This window comes from Pinus tabuliformis, chromosome 9 (assembly GCF_031772625.1).
Source record: "Pinus tabuliformis cultivar Carrire ecotype Pingquan chromosome 9, CPIR1, whole genome shotgun sequence".
NCBI lineage: Eukaryota > Viridiplantae > Streptophyta > Pinopsida > Pinales > Pinaceae > Pinus > Pinus tabuliformis.
Genome location: NC_142307.1, coordinates 937131317 through 937148754, shown reverse-complemented (window position 1 = coordinate 937148754; position 17438 = coordinate 937131317). Strand labels below are relative to the sequence as shown.

The 17438-nt window shown below is 37.3% G+C and overlaps 1 protein-coding gene across 2 annotated transcripts in view; it reads right to left on the bottom strand.

The window, feature by feature from the left end:
• Nucleotides 1-3622: 3622 nt before the first annotated feature.
• SPPL2 (SIGNAL PEPTIDE PEPTIDASE-LIKE 2) overlaps nt 3623-17438 on the bottom strand; it is a 170874-nt gene continuing 157058 nt past the window's right edge. For both annotated transcript variants that reach the window (XM_089446161.1, XM_089446162.1), the window contains exons 10-14: nt 5566-5658; nt 5236-5378; nt 5071-5141; nt 4241-4324; nt 3623-4112 (exon numbers count right to left, since the gene is read on the bottom strand). In XM_089446161.1, the coding sequence (XP_089302287.1) occupies nt 4006-4112; nt 4241-4324; nt 5071-5141; nt 5236-5378; nt 5566-5658 (498 nt within the window). In that variant the 3' untranslated portion in view covers nt 3623-4005. The remainder of the gene's footprint in view (nt 4113-4240; nt 4325-5070; nt 5142-5235; nt 5379-5565; nt 5659-17438) is intronic.

Genomic DNA, 17438 nt, shown 5'->3' with positions numbered 1-17438 from the left:
AGCTTGTTCATACTTTCGTTGGGCCATCTTGACAAAATATTTAATATCTCCTTATTCCTATGGAATTAGAGGGAATGTCAAATACCATTGTAAAGATTTCAGAATATGTTATTTGACTTTGTAATTTTCTCTTTCATTTAGACGACTTTGACATTAATAACAACCATTTTCAACAATATATTTGTAATCGAATCTTGGAATTAATCATTTTATTTATATAAACTACTCACCTTTAAGATATTATTTTTTGTTGTGGATTAAAACTTGACTTTGACTTATTACATGCACATTGGTACAATATGATCCTTGAATTTATAGCCAAATATATTTGTCCCCCAACTTTGGAATCATTTTATTATATAAACACTAAAACACCTCACTTCTCCTTGGAAACATCACTTGTAACTTTGCACATAATTGACACATTCTATAACAGCGAAATAAAATGAAATTTGATTGAATTTTGAACGAAAATCAAAAGAACTATCTCAAATTCTCATTTTTTGATATGTGAAATTGAAATTTTGATCTCATTGCAATGCACATTAACAATATTGAAATTTGACTGACCTTTTTGAACGAAAATCAAAATAACTATCTCAAATTCTCATTTTTTGATATGCGAAATTGAAATTTTGATCTCATTGCAATGCACATTATCAAAAAATTGAAATTTTGATCTCATTACATGCAATGCACATTAACAATATTTTGTTCGTTATAAAGGTTAATGCAAATAAACCATACAACTATTGGGTTGGGTTGGAGAAAAAGATAGAGTGTAGTCCTTTTGCATCTAAATAAACCATCAATGGATTAAAAAAACTTGGTTTAATATTTAGTGTAGGCAGGGCTTTGGGAAACTTATAAAATTTATAGTAAATTGAACCTTAGATGCCACCTCTGCCTCTCCTCTGGCTTATACCATGCCATACATATCCTCCATGGCGGGGCATTCAACTGACTTTCCATCGTACTGTTAATATATAAACCCGCTTCCATCGTACTGTTAATATAAAAAACCGCTAGGTTGGATCTCCCCTTTAGTTAAATCCTATTCTCCAATTTAAGATCCTATAAAGACGATAGATATTTAATTTGAGGTTCCTCACTCCAAGATCTCGACCATGTAAGAGTAAGCATAGTCTAGTAGAGAATATCTCATTAACTTAAAGAGATATTCTCTACTAGACTATGCTTAATAGCTCAAGGAAATAAAAATAGCTAAAGCTTTTATCACTAGCTACCTCACTAAGGCTAATAGCTAACGCTAAATCTAAAGTCAACGAAAAGAAATCTTTAGAGCTCCTAAACATGGGATCCATGCAAGGAAAGATGATAGTGTAACGATTGGTGTCGTCAGCTGCATCCAAGCAAGTAGCTCTTCATCAGGCCGGATCATAATAAATTGCGTACATCTTGGTGGCCGCTACAGAGATATTTGTTCCTTTCGGCAAGCACTCGAACCGGCCAGCGACGTATATTAAACAATGTTCCACCAAGTTTCGGGGACGAGGAGGCGAGGGAGCAGGGATACACAGGAGCGGCCTATGCAAAAGCTCCCCACCAATTTTTAGGAAACATGGGGGGACGTCGAGGTCTTAAAACCTTATAAATATAAAATATAAATCGAGGCATCATATAATCGAAACAAATTTAAAACGAAAATCATGATCATTGATATCATTATCATATAAATTATAATCATACATCAAACATGTAATTTTGTAATTGTATAGTGTAACTACTAGTATACTAACTTACTAACAATGCACAATGAAAATAAATTATAAAATTATAAATGTTTAAAGTTTTAAACTTTAAACTTTAAACCATATTGATGTTCCACTTCCAACTATGAACATTGAATATTGAATAATATAAAAATCAAGTCTGATACATCAGCTGCATCGTTCCATTCAATGAAGGAGTAGACAAAAGGCTGCTTGGCGATGGTGGTAGTGTTCAATTCAACAAAGGAGCAAACAGAAAACGAAATGTGAAATTAACATAATGTAAACCCTTCCCAGTCGGTCAACAACTATTAAAATTTACGATTTTCTTGTTTCATAAAAAAATGCGAATTTTTTCTAGGGAAACGACCCCTCAAGACCCCTTAAGGCCCCTTTCGCCTAAGAAACGACCCCAATTGGAGGAAATGACCCCAAAAATGGAGGAAACAACTCCTTTCAAGTTTCCTCACGTACCTTGTTTTTTGGGAGCGTGGGGAAACGTCCCCCTCCCATCCCCAAGTCCCCGAAGCACAAGGGAGCTAGGAAACTCGACCCCCAAGTGGGGGGACGACCCTGTGGAACACTGGAACACTGATATTAAACTTAGCAATACTCCATGAAGTAATTCTTTTTGATAGAATTAAACTCAACAATACTCCATTGTTAATTAAATAGATTTAGGAAATTAGTCATATTCCAATAATTCAAATACTGCATCTTAATAGAATTAAATTTAACAATCCTCTACAGAGAATAAAAAAATAATAGCATGCCGTAATGAATTCATCTAGCAAAGTCTACCAACTAGATTGCAATGGGCTTTTACAAATTGATTAAATGAAAGCATGCCAATTCCATAGAACAATTCAAGTTTGGCATTGCAAACTGCGAAGGCTGAAAAGGAAAGCTGTAGCCCTCGAAAATAGACTGTAAACTCTGTTGCATAGCCCTTAACACGAGATTGCATTCTCAATAAAGATGATCCCTCTTTTGAAGATTTAAAAACCACCCACCTTGTGCAAAGGACTCTGAATTCCCATTCATTTCACTATTGTGCATTATATCGCACAATATCTTCTCATTGGATGACTTTGAGCATAAGCCTTTTTATTACCACTATCAAAGCTTAACAATAGAAGATCTTAACTGTGAACAATAAATTATGTATGGTAAAGGTGCAGTTGAACTCTTCTATATTTTGGTTATTTTGGCTGGAATTAAGCGACACAAATTTTCACGATATTATTATTTTTTGTTGTTTAAATTGCATAACAAATATTCCCAGAAAAAAAACCCAAAAAGCCAAACGTAGAACATTTAGAATATGGCAATGGTAAATATTTGAATTGCTCTCTCTATTATCTCCGCATTTTGAGAATTTCTAAAAGGATTCAGCACCAATTAAAAAAGATAAACATAACAGGACATTATTATTTGCAGAATTCGACGTTTGTCCTGTCAAATGATGCCAATGTTGCATGATATCGCAAATGTAATAGTTGAATCTCACAAAGAAGAACAACTTCCTGTCATATCTATAGGCCAGGGTTGAAACACTTTTGAGGTCATCTATCAATTCGAAACATGTAAGCAAATTACAACCATGTATCGATGCATAACTATGTTTTGCTCTCAGCGACTACATTAGGACCGGACAAAACATTGCAGCAAAACTGATATCTTGCATTTCTGGATTTGAAGGGTGAAACGCATGGATGAAAAGGTTTCTTCTCTTCAAAATATTCAATTTTACAATAAGAAACAGTAAACCTCGAGCACCAAGATCTCTAAGAATTCATTATGACGCAACGAAAAGAATTTCATTTTAATTGAAAATCTATTTTGTTGGACTCCTTTCTCTGTACAATTTCATGCAGGTATAAAAAGAATTCTCAATAAAGATCAGAAATGCTTTTCACTAGACTGGTAAAGTCTGCTTTTGAGCATTTTGTAGGTTAAAATAAACTTATCATGCATATAATCAGCACTAATATTCCTTAGATGGAAATGCCACATTCTAAAAGTTACTGTCTGCAGGAACCAGATAATAGTAGGACATGAGCATCCAAGCTTGGCTGATGCTTAGCATTGCATTTGATAAAATTAATGTAAAGATAAAATATACAGATTTGAATGCAACTCGAGCAGGAAAATTCTCTGCAAAGAAAACCATCCCTGAACTCATGAGCCAACCTTAGGTCCAATATGTGGGCAAGGCATTTGAGGCTCTGCCTTTGACCATAAATCTCTGCAAAGAACATAATCCCTGAACTCATGTGCCAACCTTGTGTCCAATATGTGGGCAAGGCATTCGAGGCTCTCCCTCTGACCATAAATTACTTAGTTCACCACGCAACCATCCCAAGGTTATAACAGTGCCTGCACCATTACAGTATTTGGGGAAAACAGATATTTCGAGGATAAGGATTTCTAGTTCTAATTGATGGACTTAATTAAATGAATTTTAACATAAAATACGATAGCATATTAGTAAGCAATGGGCATACCAAGGGTACAAGGAACAATATACAGAAGAGCAGGTTGTCCATTTCCATCCATCAGATTCAGAGCAACATATGTAATGAACAGCCCTGCAAAGAATGATATTCGTTAGATCTACATGCCTATTTGTTTATACACAGTACACCTGAATATCCATCAAAAAATTGGGTTAAAAATTTCAGTAATCATTTCAGAAGCTTGAGAATTTTGATATCATGAATGCCATAAAGACTAGAGTGCTTCTCTGTATGACATTCAACAGTATGCAGACACTCACTGGGATTCCAAATGATCATAATGAACTGCATATATCAACTTTTTTATGCATAATAATAAGGTGAACTGAAACTACCGATTAATAATTAGACCAGTATCTGGCTATCAATGAACTATTTGTCAGGCTTGAAATTTGTATCAAGACACAGGAATAGTATTCTAATTTCAGTCATCCTCATAATACATGTTCAGTTAGAAATCTGCACAAGCTGATAGATAGAAGCAGATTGATCCCTAGCTGTAGCATGAAATTTTAAAATCAGCTTCAGCTGTGGCTTTGCTATGTAATTTCTCACAATCTGTTAATTGCTGCAAGGCTAACACTTGCAATACTGATTAGGCATTGCAATTATAAAGGTACATCTTTTTTCATATTCAGCAATTTTGGCTCAATCCAAAGTTGATGACAATAAAATTTTAAATATTTTTGTATGGACAAACCATGACACATTTTAATGATCATCCAGCAATCTGCTATAAAGATTTCCACTGAAAATGCCATTCAGTAGTCTTCGTAAAATGTATCTGTACAAATTGAAATCTAGGAATTTATCCTTACCGAAGCCATAGCCAATCATGGACCACAGAAAATAGCCTCCTTGCAAAGTCTTCTTAGCTGCCCAATCATATCTGAAAGAGTAGTTATGACAAAATATTTAGAATGGTGTACCTAAAAACAATGTAGAACTCTCTAAATAGCATATTAAAATTATAATATTGTCACCTTAAAGCAAAGGCTATCAGCAGTCCTGGTAAAAGTATGTCTCCAAAGCCAATGATGCTGTAGCCACCCCATGGATCATACAAACGTGGAATTTTCAGTAGCATGGGTATGCCATCCTCTCCACTTCTATCACCACGAGCAACCTGCAGCAAAGCAATGAATATCATGCATGCCTGATAATTGGGACAGATAGAAGCAACTGCTGACTATCAGCGCTAAGATACATAAAATCAAATATGGATACCATGCATACTTGATACTCGGGACAAATATAGAAGCAACACCTGAATATCAGTGCTCAGAAACATAAAATCAAATATGAAAACTTACCACAATCATCACACTTTCATGGAATAGTTTAGGTGAAACAAACACCCAAAAGATGTCATACAGAAAGGCACAACCTAGAAGAACTGCAGATACCTGCGAACAATATCCATAGAGAAATATTGTGTCAGCTCAAACATTATATATAACCTCAACATCCATATTCTTCCGAAGGAAACAAGGAAAAGCCTACCTTTTTCCAGTAGCTATGAAGGAAAATGTTACTATTACCATTTAAGACAATTTATTTTCTTGAAATCAAAGCCTGTTACTTTCATTATACATAGAAGCTACATCAATGCTTACATAAAGAGACTACAGGCCTGTGGATCAAACACCTCAAACACCTTCACCAACATAGCCAAGGAAGGCCATCATGTCAACCCTAGCTCCAAGCTCCAAGCTCCAAGGAATCCACACCTTTCTTTGGGGTATCAATCAAGCACTTGTCTGGGAAGCAGCCATCTCAATGCTAAAAAGTAACCCTAGATGTATAAAGGTGAGAACATCATTGAATTTGGCCCAAGACCCAAGACCCCTTTTTCCCAAGGAAATTAAGGGCTGTAATATGAATTTTTCCCCATAGTCCCTCAATGCTGTTTAATCATCCAAACATCTCCCAAAATTGCACCCTTCATTCCTTGCAGACCAAAAAAACAGATGAAAACACTGCAATGGTCCAGGTCTAGAAACAATGACCTGTCTTAAATACCCAAAAGCATGCTTAATAGTCACCTCTTTCCTACATATAACACATAAAGTAATGCCAGACTATGGTTAGGCACCATATATTCCAACATAAAAAATTTGAGGGCAGCCCTGATTTTCCAAATGAGTTGAAATCCTTTGAGCCATCTAAATTCAGCATCTTGCAGCACACGTTTGACCTCAGCATAAGTTTTAGTGTCATGCAAAATGAAGGATTCACCACCCCCAATCTTTCTGGGCATACCCTAGAATCTCGGGATCCATAATCACAAAAGAGTTAGAGATTGATTAAGTGCTCAGGAAGTTTGACCGAAATTTTTCTAAATAGGGACCCATGGGTCTGGTTGTTATACCAAAAGGCACAGAATATAGCAGCAGAATCAGCACAGGATGCATGTTATAGCGACAAGCCCTGGCACAGATCTGAGTGGCAATCATGCGTTACCAAATGAAAAGAAGTAGTTCATTTTTCTTTTCAGTGCCATTCTTTTAGAAACAATATACCAAGAGATGTAAAGTCCCAAGCATGAAGGGCCTGGTACGTGCAACTCAGGAAGGCTAATCATTGTCACTTAGTAGCTCTTCCTCTTTCTTTAAGTTGGTTCTTCTCCAACTATAGGGGCACTTCCCTAAAAGGTAGGATTGCCAAGCTATAGAATGGGGGCACAGGCTGATTTAATGAAGAGTTAACCTAAGAAAAATGGTTGTTAGTTATAGTATATGAAGTAAGTAGCAATGGAAATTGGATAAGGACAATATATGAAAATCATGGACAAAAACAAGGAATAAAAAGATATGGAAGGAAACAAGTGCCTATCAGTCATGGGCTAATGGAGTTATAAGGAATTGGATAAATGGAAGAACTAATGTGTCACAAACAACTTCTCTGAAGTAGGTCATGTGGTAGAAGAAGCCTGTTATTGAAATTGTAGCTTGGAAGGTGATTCTACATGGATCAGGTGCCATGACATGCAGCAAGTCACCTTAATTATCTCCTACAACAGTTAATTAATGAATTTCCCAAGTCAAGAATTTAGATGACAATTTAATTTAATTGTTGGGTACCTTTTTATAAAAGGGAAAATAAGTCAACGACAGATTAAGTCGTAGCCGTTGATCTTAGTGAGTCAAGATCTAATCTCAACCATTAAGGTTAGGGATTTTGCTTGAGATTAGGCTTTGATCTTTCTATTAGGAGGTTCGAGCCAAAGGAGATGCACATTTGATTTGGCACAAGTTGGGATTCTATGGAGCACAGTATTTGGCAACAAGAGAAGGAAAATGCTAGTTTGAGCTGGCTAGAACGAGATCAAGACAAGCGAGATCAACAGAGAGGCCGGGTTTTCTCTTTGGCCGGGAGGCCGAGTTTCTTTGTACGCAAAAGTTTTCTGCTAGGTCGCGCATGCGGGTCATACAAAAGCCAAGTGAGAGATAGAGGGCTGAGATCTTTTGTTGGGTATTTTCCAGAGCAAATTCTTGTGTAACAGCTGTAAGAAAATGTCTCCTGAAGTTGAATAAGAAGCCCAATGTTTGTTGGTTTTCCCCACACTGGAGATTTCGAGGTGTATCTGTGTTATTCTCTATTGCATGTGATTGGTTTAGAGTATTTTTGCATCTGTTGTTTATTTGGTTAAAAACCCACAATATTTGTCATTACAAATCAGATAAGAGAGCTTTGTTTATTTCAGATCTCTGATTATTTGTTGAAACAGTAAATTTGTAACTAGGATTTAAAGAAATTAACATCGCATCAGAGCTCTAAACTCTGAATACAAAGCCAAGGATATTTGACACAGGTTTCAGGACAAAAAATTCATATTTCAGTTTTCAATCTCTTCATGGTTTTTATTCTATAACGGCTACTAGTGTTCGATATGAGGATAAGCTTGAGGGCTCTTCGAACTATTTGCAATGGAAGGTTCGAATCTCAATTGTTCTAAATGAGAACAAGATGTGGAATTTCGTTTATGCAACAGGGTTCCACCAGCAAATGATTTCCCTTCATCTGCATTAGGTCAAGGAGGCCAAGGCACAAAGGATCATCTCATACCCCATATATCAAAGAAGGATACTGCGAAAAAGATGCAGGATGTGCTCATGAAACTATATCAAAGTGACTATTAGAGTCGAAAGATAATGTTCAAGGACGAGTTGCATGGCACAAGAATGTCTAAGGGCAAGCATGTGACATCTTATTTGTCCAAGCTGACACGCATCAGAGACGAATTGGTTGTTGTTGGAGAGACAATTGCTAAGGAGGAGCTGAGTGTATATCCTTGAATGGCTTTTCGAAGCATTGGGAGGTCTTTGTCAAGTGTATTATGGGTCAGGACTCAGGATCACCTACCTGACTGGGAAAAGCTTTGGGATGATTTTGTCCAAGAGGAGATCCAAGAAAGTGGTCAATGGGGAGATCAAAAGAACAGGTTCGAAGAAGAGGAGAACCTTGCTCTAGCAAGAAAGGCTAAGCAGAATGACAAGAAAGGGACAAGCAAGGGGTCTCTTCCAAGGGTGAGAAGAAGAGGGATCCAAGCAAGGTTAAATGCTTTGCATGCTAGCAATTGGGTCACTACACCAGCCAGTGTTGAGAAACCAAGTGTAATGTAGATCAACACCTAATTTCTCTTCTTGATAATTACTTGTGAATATTGGATGTCTTCTTTATTACTTCTTATATCTTCTTCATCAAGCAATCATACAAATGCTCAAATTTTCAAGAAAATATAGAGATCACAAAAATACAAGAGACACCAAAATTAGGCTGCTAGCCAAGGAAAAACCCACAAGGGGAAAACCCAACAATCCTTCTCTTATAGAATCAGATCAAAATGAGTTATCCAAGACCAAGACCAAGCCAAAACTTCCACCAAGAGACCAAGTCCAAACACTTCTTCAAGTCACCTACAATATCAAAGCTAACGTAGGTCAAACCTGCTCTAATCTGGTCAAACTTAAAGAATTTCCGACCTACAACTAGGGCTGAATTTCGGCCTGCAACCACTTCAGAAAAATTCAGCCTCTTTCACATAAATTACCATCTACACATGCAAGTTTCTACAAGGTCAAACTTCGGTCAAATAAGAGTATTCTTCTTATCTTTTGACTTCGTTCTTCTCTCTCCTTTGACTCGACTTTCTCCTTCTACTTTGCTAGGTTCAAATGTACTACTTGTTGTGTTATAGTTGAGCTTTTAAATGATTCAAACTTGTCCTTTATATATAGTTGTCCAAGAAGGTCGAATAGGTATCTATTGGAGGTCTAGGCCGACTTGTCCAAGGAGGGCCAGCTTGGTCAATTTGTGGACTAATGACTCAATACAAAATTCAAATTCCTTTTTCTTACAAATATCCAAATGGGACATGACTCAAATAAATTTTCTTTTAACTCATAATAAATTACTTTTTACTCCTTTTGACTCTTTAAGCATGAAGAACGTGCTTTGACAAAAATATAATAAATACATCAACGATAGATTTACATTATGAATATCAACTCTACCTACAACTTCAACACTCCCTCTTAACTAAGGAAATATTCATAATGACTCAGCAGGATAGTCTCAAGTTGAAATATTCATATAAAAAAAGGATCTAGATTGATAAGCATCAATGATGACAACATCATCATAACCAACATTGTCAAGCTACCCTGGCTTTGACAAGTAAGTTCTATCTCTCCACTAGATTAGAACATAATGTTGGGAGGCATTCAATAGGACACCACGCCGCCTCTCTGAGGAACATACTCCACCTAGGTTCACCAAAGTATGTCCTCACAAGACCATTTCCTAATCCATTGTCACAATACTTGACACAAGGAAATATCGGTCCTCCAGACCATTCTTATATTAGATCAATGTACTTGACTTACGGCGGTTAGTCTTGGTCACAATATAGATCTCAAGAATGTCGGTCCCTGATGCTTATCCAATCCACCATTCTCCCTACCCATGTTCATGTACTAGACTTACAATTGTTAGTCCTGGCCATAGTACATGACACATGGAAAAAAAGGTGTCCATCCTCACTCCCTCTCAAACAAGGAGGAGATATCCACAAGCCCAAGCTTGTCTCAAAAATACTCATCCTTTCCCTTGGGAAGGGACTTCATCAATGCATCAGCTACTTGTTCGTCAATGGAGATATTTGTAGCTTCACGGCTCGATTTTGCATCATGTCACGAATCATAAAGTGCTTCAACCTTCCCGGTTCTCTAACAATCTTCATATAGCTTTGATCAATACAACGTATCATAAACGAATCTAGCATGTCACCAAATAGTCCATTAAACACTTTATGGAGCCAAATTGCTTCATAGTTGATTGTACAAGCTTCCATATCTTCTTTCTTTGTAGTGCCATAGAATTTTGTTTTATGCTTTACCAGGAAACCAAATCCCATGTGTAATCAACCATCAGTAGTATCACTACTCATCATCAACACTGCTAATCCCAATTGATGTGCCCTTGATCAAATGTTTTATGGAACCAATCAGTTACAATGATGGATCAATAATATTAGATCTTTCCAACTTCTTCCATAGGTATATAATTTGTCTTCTAGAGAATCTTGGTTACAAGCTTCTCTTAGTTTTCTGCCAATCCTTAAGTAGTGATGCATTCATCCAAGATATGTTGGATTTTGCTCTTAACTCCCTCTGGAGATAATATCTCTAACCCATGAGATCTTATAGTTTGCAAAGCATGAGGTCTTCTTTAGTCTATTCAGAATCAGGAGTAACCTTTTCAGTTGAGGTATGTCAACTTTTGTGGCCGAGAATTACAAAGAGCCTCACTCTGCTTTTGTGACATAATTCTGAAGTTGACCGAGGTTTTTTTGGGTGTACCTTCTCCACAGATCGTTGACAATTTCAGTGGGAACTTCGGGCCTCTATTACAGTGACCGCAGGCCTATATTTCAGCCTCCTTGGGCAGATCATCTTATTCAACATAGGTGGAATCTCTCTCACATTTTGTGCAGACTTTGTTTGGGTATCTCAATGTAGATTACTTTGGATTTGTTGGATAATTCAGATCTACTATTGATGGACAGAATCTCTTTCTCATAAGGAAACAATTTTGGGTTTCCCCTTAGTGGGTTTTGCCCTGGCTGTGAACCTAATCTTGGTATCTCTTGTCTCTGGCTTATTATCTACTATTCAATGTCTACTGTGATCTCTATTTACTGCTCTTGTTGAAGAATAATTGGTTGAAGTTTATCAGGTATAACTACTTGTTGACTAAAGTATAAAGAAGGAACAATTTACATCAATAGTAGTAGTTATCATTTGTGAAAAGCAATTCTAGTCATTACATTACTAGAATTTCAACATGGAATTAGAGCTTTGGTGAAGGAAAAGAGCTGAGAAATCATCTTGAAAATCACTTGAAGAACATCTTGAAGAAGCATTTGAAAAGTTTTTAGGTTTTGTCATACATTTTCATCATTTATTCTTCATTCATGAAAACCGAAAGCAAGCTTGAAGGAGCCACTAACTACAGGGCGTGGAAGGCTAGTGTTGAGATCATTCTTGCAAGGAATAAAACCTTGGGAATTGTCACAGCTAAAGTCACTGAACCATATGATCAAGCAGGAAAGGAAAAGTATCATGAAGATGATATTTTGGCAAGAAGCATTCTATTAGATTATGTTAGGGATCATTTCATTCCCTATATTGCTAAACACAAGACTACTAAAGCAATGTACGATGCCATCATTGGATTGTACACTATCAATAATGTGAATCAATCTGTCAATCTAAGAGGCCAGCTTCTTAACATCAAGTTGAGAAAGAATGACACGGTGGCATCATATTTTGTCAAGTTATCTCAAATTAGAGACCAACTCAAAGCCATGATGAAGAAGTATCTGATAAGGAATTGGTAGTTGTTGCTTTGGGTGGTCTCCCTAGATCTTGGGACTGAGGTATTAGTGCAAGAGAGAATGCCTCGATCTTTGACAAGTTATGGGCAGCATGCACACAGGAAGAGTCAAGACTCTATTCTAGAGGAGACATTAAAGATCCAAGCGTAGAAGCATTTGCAGCTCATGTTAAGGAAAACAACAAGAAGAAACCAAATTTTGGAAAATTTCAAAGAAGTGTTGGCAAAAGACAAGGTCCTAAATCTGTTTCAAGAAGGGATTCGACCTCTCAAAGAAGACCTCCTCCTCCTCCTCCAGATAGAAGAGATAGAAGAGATAAAAAAGATCTATCCAATATTCAATGCTTTCGTTGTCATGCTTATGGTCACTATCAAACTCAATGTCCTCAAAGGAATCAAAGAGGTGACTATGAAAGGGATGATGATCGTAAGACATCATGCATCTGTTGTTGATCTAGATGGGCCATCTTCAAAAAGAAGGCATGGAAAAAGTGAATATGAATCTGAACACTCATTTATTTGTGTTCTTACAGATTCTATTGAAAAGCATGATGAAATTTGGCTTGTGGACAGTGGTACCTCTAGGCACATGATTGGAAATCATGATTATCTATCTGAATTACTTGAAAAGAAGTTCTCTCAAAAGGTCGAGCTTGGAGACAATTGCAAATATGAAGTCAAGGGCATTGATACATCATCTTTTCAATTGGAATCTGGAGGTAATGTATCCATTAACAATATTTTATATGTTACTGGTTTAAAGAAGAATTTGTTGTCCATATCTTCTCTTGAAGACATAGGGTACAAAGTTGCTTTTGTTGATGGACAAGTCCTAGTATGGAAGAAAAAATCACCTTTTGAATCTGCTAAAGTTACTGGGGTAAAAATTGGAGGATTATATCATCTCCTTGGTCGTTCATTCCAAGCTCTCTTCCACAACACTGGAGAACGTAGTGAGATTTGGCATAGAAGGTACACTCATATACGCTACAAGGCTTTGGGAAGATTGAAATATTTTGTTAAGGGTGAACATAAACTTAAGACTAATCATGATGGAGTATGCAAAGGACGTGCCCCTAGGAAAAATGTTGAAGGAAGATGCACTAGCAGTGAAAGTAAATCTAATGGAATATTGGATCTTATACATTCTGATGTTTGTGGGCCCATGCCTGACAAAACTTTGGGTGGATGTTTATATTATGTATCTTTTATTGAGGATTACTCCCACAAAACTTGGATTTATCTTCTCAAGACCAAGCATCAAGAGTTTGAAAACTTTCGTGAATTCAAAGCATAGGTTGAAAATGTTATAGAAAGAAGAATCAAGACACTAAGGTTTGACAACGGTGGGGAGTATGTATAAAATGTATTGATTGATTTTTGCAGGGAAGCTGGAATTAAGAGGGAGTTGATAGTTCTACTACACTGAACAAAATGGAACTGCAGAAAGAAAGAATAGAACTATAATGGAAATTGCCAAAGCTATGCTTCATGATCAAGAGTTGTCGATGTTTCTTTGGGGTGAAGCTGCAAGGATTGTTGTCTACATTCAAAATAGATGACCACATCGAGTCTTGAATTATAAGACTCCCGAAGAAGCCTTTACAGGTGAGAGTTGCCAAAGCTATCCTCTGTGATCAAGAGTTGTTGATGTTTCTTTGGGGTGACGCCGCAAGAACTGTTGTCTACATTCAAAACAAATGCCCACATCAAGTCTTGGATTATAAGACTCCCGAATAAGTCTTTACAGGTAAGAGGCCAAATGTTGAACATTTAAAAAAATTGGTTGTCCAGTTTTTGTTCATGTACCCAAAGGAAAAGGTCAAAGTTGGAACCATCTGGGAAGAAGGATACCTTTGTTGGATACATTGAGAATTCAAAGGCCTTTAGGGTCTATATTCCAGGGCAACGATATATTGAGACTTGCAAGGACGTTATTTTTGTTGACGATGTTGCATTTTGGAAGTCCAAAGGTTCACACATCAACTCTAATGATGAAATACAAGTAGTCCCAAAGAATGCGGAATCAAGATCCAAAGAACCTGTGCCTATGGATGAAGAGCCTCATGTAGAAGACATTGATCATGAACCTGTGAAATCTACAAAAGTTCATGTTGTTGAGACAAGAAAAGAGACTTGCTTGGTTAGAGAAAACATTGAAGGAAGTTGAAGGTCATACTATTGCTCGTGGGACTTTCAAGGAAAGCAAGAAGCCTAAAAAGTACTCTGGTTATACAGCCCTTATGTGCAAGTTCATTGAACCTGAGCCATCCTTCTACGAAGAAGTTGTTGAGGAGCAAGTATGGAAAGAAGCGATGACTGAAGAATATCAATCTATATTGAAAAACAATGTTTGGAAGATCGTACCAAGACCTGAAGGTAAATTTGTTGTCTCTTCAAAATGGATCTACAAGATAAACATGTTGTTGATGGAAGTGTTGAAAAATATAAGGCTAGATTTGTGGCTCGTAGATTCTCCCAAAAAGAGGGAGAGGATTATGAAGACACATTTGCTCCTGTTGCCAAGTATGCATCTATTAAATCTATTATTGCTCTTGCATCTATTGCAGGTTGGAAGTTGCATCAAATGGATGTCAAAATAGCCTTTCTGAATGGGGTCATTGAAGAAGAAGTCTACATTGAACAACCTCAAGGTTTTGAGGTCCACAATAGAGAGACACGTGTTTGCAAATTGAAGAAGGCATTGTATGGCTTGAAGCAGGCCCCTCGTGCATGGTAATCCTGTATGGATGGTTATATGTTGAATTTGGGCTTCAAGAAGAGCGAAGTTGATCTGAATCTATATTTCAAAGTTGTTGATCGTGAACCCCTGATACTACTATTATATGTAGATGATTTGTTTCTAACAAGTTCTGAAGTATTGGTTGTTCAGTGCAAGAGGGAGTTTGATTTCCGAAATTGAAATGAAAGACCTTGGCCTCATTCATTACTATTTGGGATTGGAAATTTGGCAAAAAGACCTGAGGGTATCTTTCGGGCCAAGGAAAGTACATTGTTTCGATTCTTCAAAGATTTGGCATGATGGACTGCAAGTTGACGGGCACTCCTATGGTAACGAACCTAAAGAAGATCTGGGACAGTGACTTAGAGTTAGTTGATCCTACCTTGTATCACAGATTGATTGGATTGTTGAACTATCTTGTGAATACCAGGCCTGATATTTGTTACGTAGTTAACACATTGAGTCAATTCTTGGTAGAGCCTCGTCGTGTACATTGGGTTGTAGCAAAACACATATTGAAGTACTTGCAAGGTACCATTGAGTATGGTCTGATGTATGCTTCTAATGGTGAATGGAAATTGTATGGGTTTACCGATGTTGATTGGCCTGATAGCTCTATTGACAAAAAGAGCACCTCTGAATATTGTTTTAGCTTGGGCTCTGCTATGGTTTCATGGTCTAGCAAAAAACATACCTCTATTGCTCTGAGTACAACTGAAGTTGAATACATTGCTACTAATGTTGCTTGTTGCGAGGCTATATGGTTTCGAAAGTTGTTCTCAAACTTGTTTGATCAAATGTTAGAGTTGACCATTATCTATTGTGATAATCACATTTGTGTGAGACCATATGAGAACCCGGTGTTCCATGATAGATCAAAGCACATTGAAATCAAGTATCATTACTTCCAGAATATTGTTCAAAGAGGAACAGTGAGGCTAGAATATGTTCCTACTAATCAGCAGGTTTCTGATGTATTGACAAGGTCGTTGTCTCAGATGAAGTTTGGTTATTTTAGAGAACAACTAGGAGTTGTTAAGAACCCCTCTCTGAGTGAGACAGAGCACTGATTACATAGCATCATGGACAGAGCATCTCTCATAGGTTGTGCGCCGAGAGACATTGTGCTCTGAGAGATGGATTCCTCATGTAGGTTGTGTGTCGAGAGATATTGTTGTCTAGGAGATGTAGAGATGGTTTCCTCCAGTAGGTTGTGCGCCGAGAGACATTGTTGTCTGGGAGATGCAAATATGGATTCTTCCTATAAGCTGTGTCGAGAGACATTGTTGTCCGAGAGATGCAGAGATGGATTCCTCCCGTAGGCTGTCTAAGAGACATTGTAGTCTGGGAGATGTATTGATGATTCCTCCTATAGGTTGTATGCTGAGAGACATTGTTGTTCGAGAGATGCTCTGAGATGGATGCTATGTATCTTTCCTTATGATGAGTTCGAGAGAAAGAAACTTGGATTGTGTTCTCTTCCCCGGGTTGTGGGTCATGAGACCTATGGATTGGTCGGGAAGATGGATCTTGAGAGAGAATGAAAAACTACCCCCCTAGCTAAGAGGGAGTGTTGAAATCTATTGTAGCTCTATTTGTACTAATAATGATAAAGAATATACTTCAAATGAATTTCAAAACTATCTTCGCTAGCATCATGCATTGGATCAAACATCAAACAACCATGCCTTATAATCCCCAACATAACGGAGTAGCTGAAAGAATGGACAGGACAATCTCAAATATGGTACATTCGATGATGTTTTTCAAAAATGTTAAGATCATGTTTTGGGTTGATGCAGTTCTATGTGTTGTGTATATAAAGAATAGGTGTCCATCTCATGCTATCAAAAACAAGACTCCCTATGAAATGTGGTATGGTCACATTCCTTCGATGAGGCATCTCAGGGATTTTGGTTCCACCTCTTATGCCTTGATACCCAAGGAACAAAGAAACAAACTTAGTGCAAGGAGTCGCAGATGTATATTCATGGGGTACTCAAATACCTCCAAAGCATGTCGTCTCTATGATGAAGTGAATAAGAAGTTTATAATATCTAGAGATGTGATCATTTCTTGAATCTTCCAACACTGACAATGTTGTTGAGTGGCAGCGTGATCGCTTGGATAGATTCAAACATGCAAAGTCCTTTCAAAGGTTTGATAATGAGATTCCACATCTTGAAAGGGGGATCCCTATACTGGATCAATCTATGGAATCTCCTTCTAAAGCACTCTCTCCCACGCATGAAGCACCAACCATTGATCAAGATGACACTTTGAGTGATGTGATTGATAGAACTGGGAGGAAAAATCTTGATTCAACCTCATCTCAGTCAACTAAGCAGCCTGGGCCATCTCAGAAAGGTACTCCAAAATGGTTGACAAAGACACTTGAAAGTGTTCGTCCTGATGAAGTTGGAAAATCAAGAACAAGGAGCTCAACCAGACAAAATGGAGGTGTTGTAGACGATCCTGATTTACCTGTTGACATGGATGTTTCTTATGATTGTGAATTGAATTTGTCTACAGATTTCGAACCAA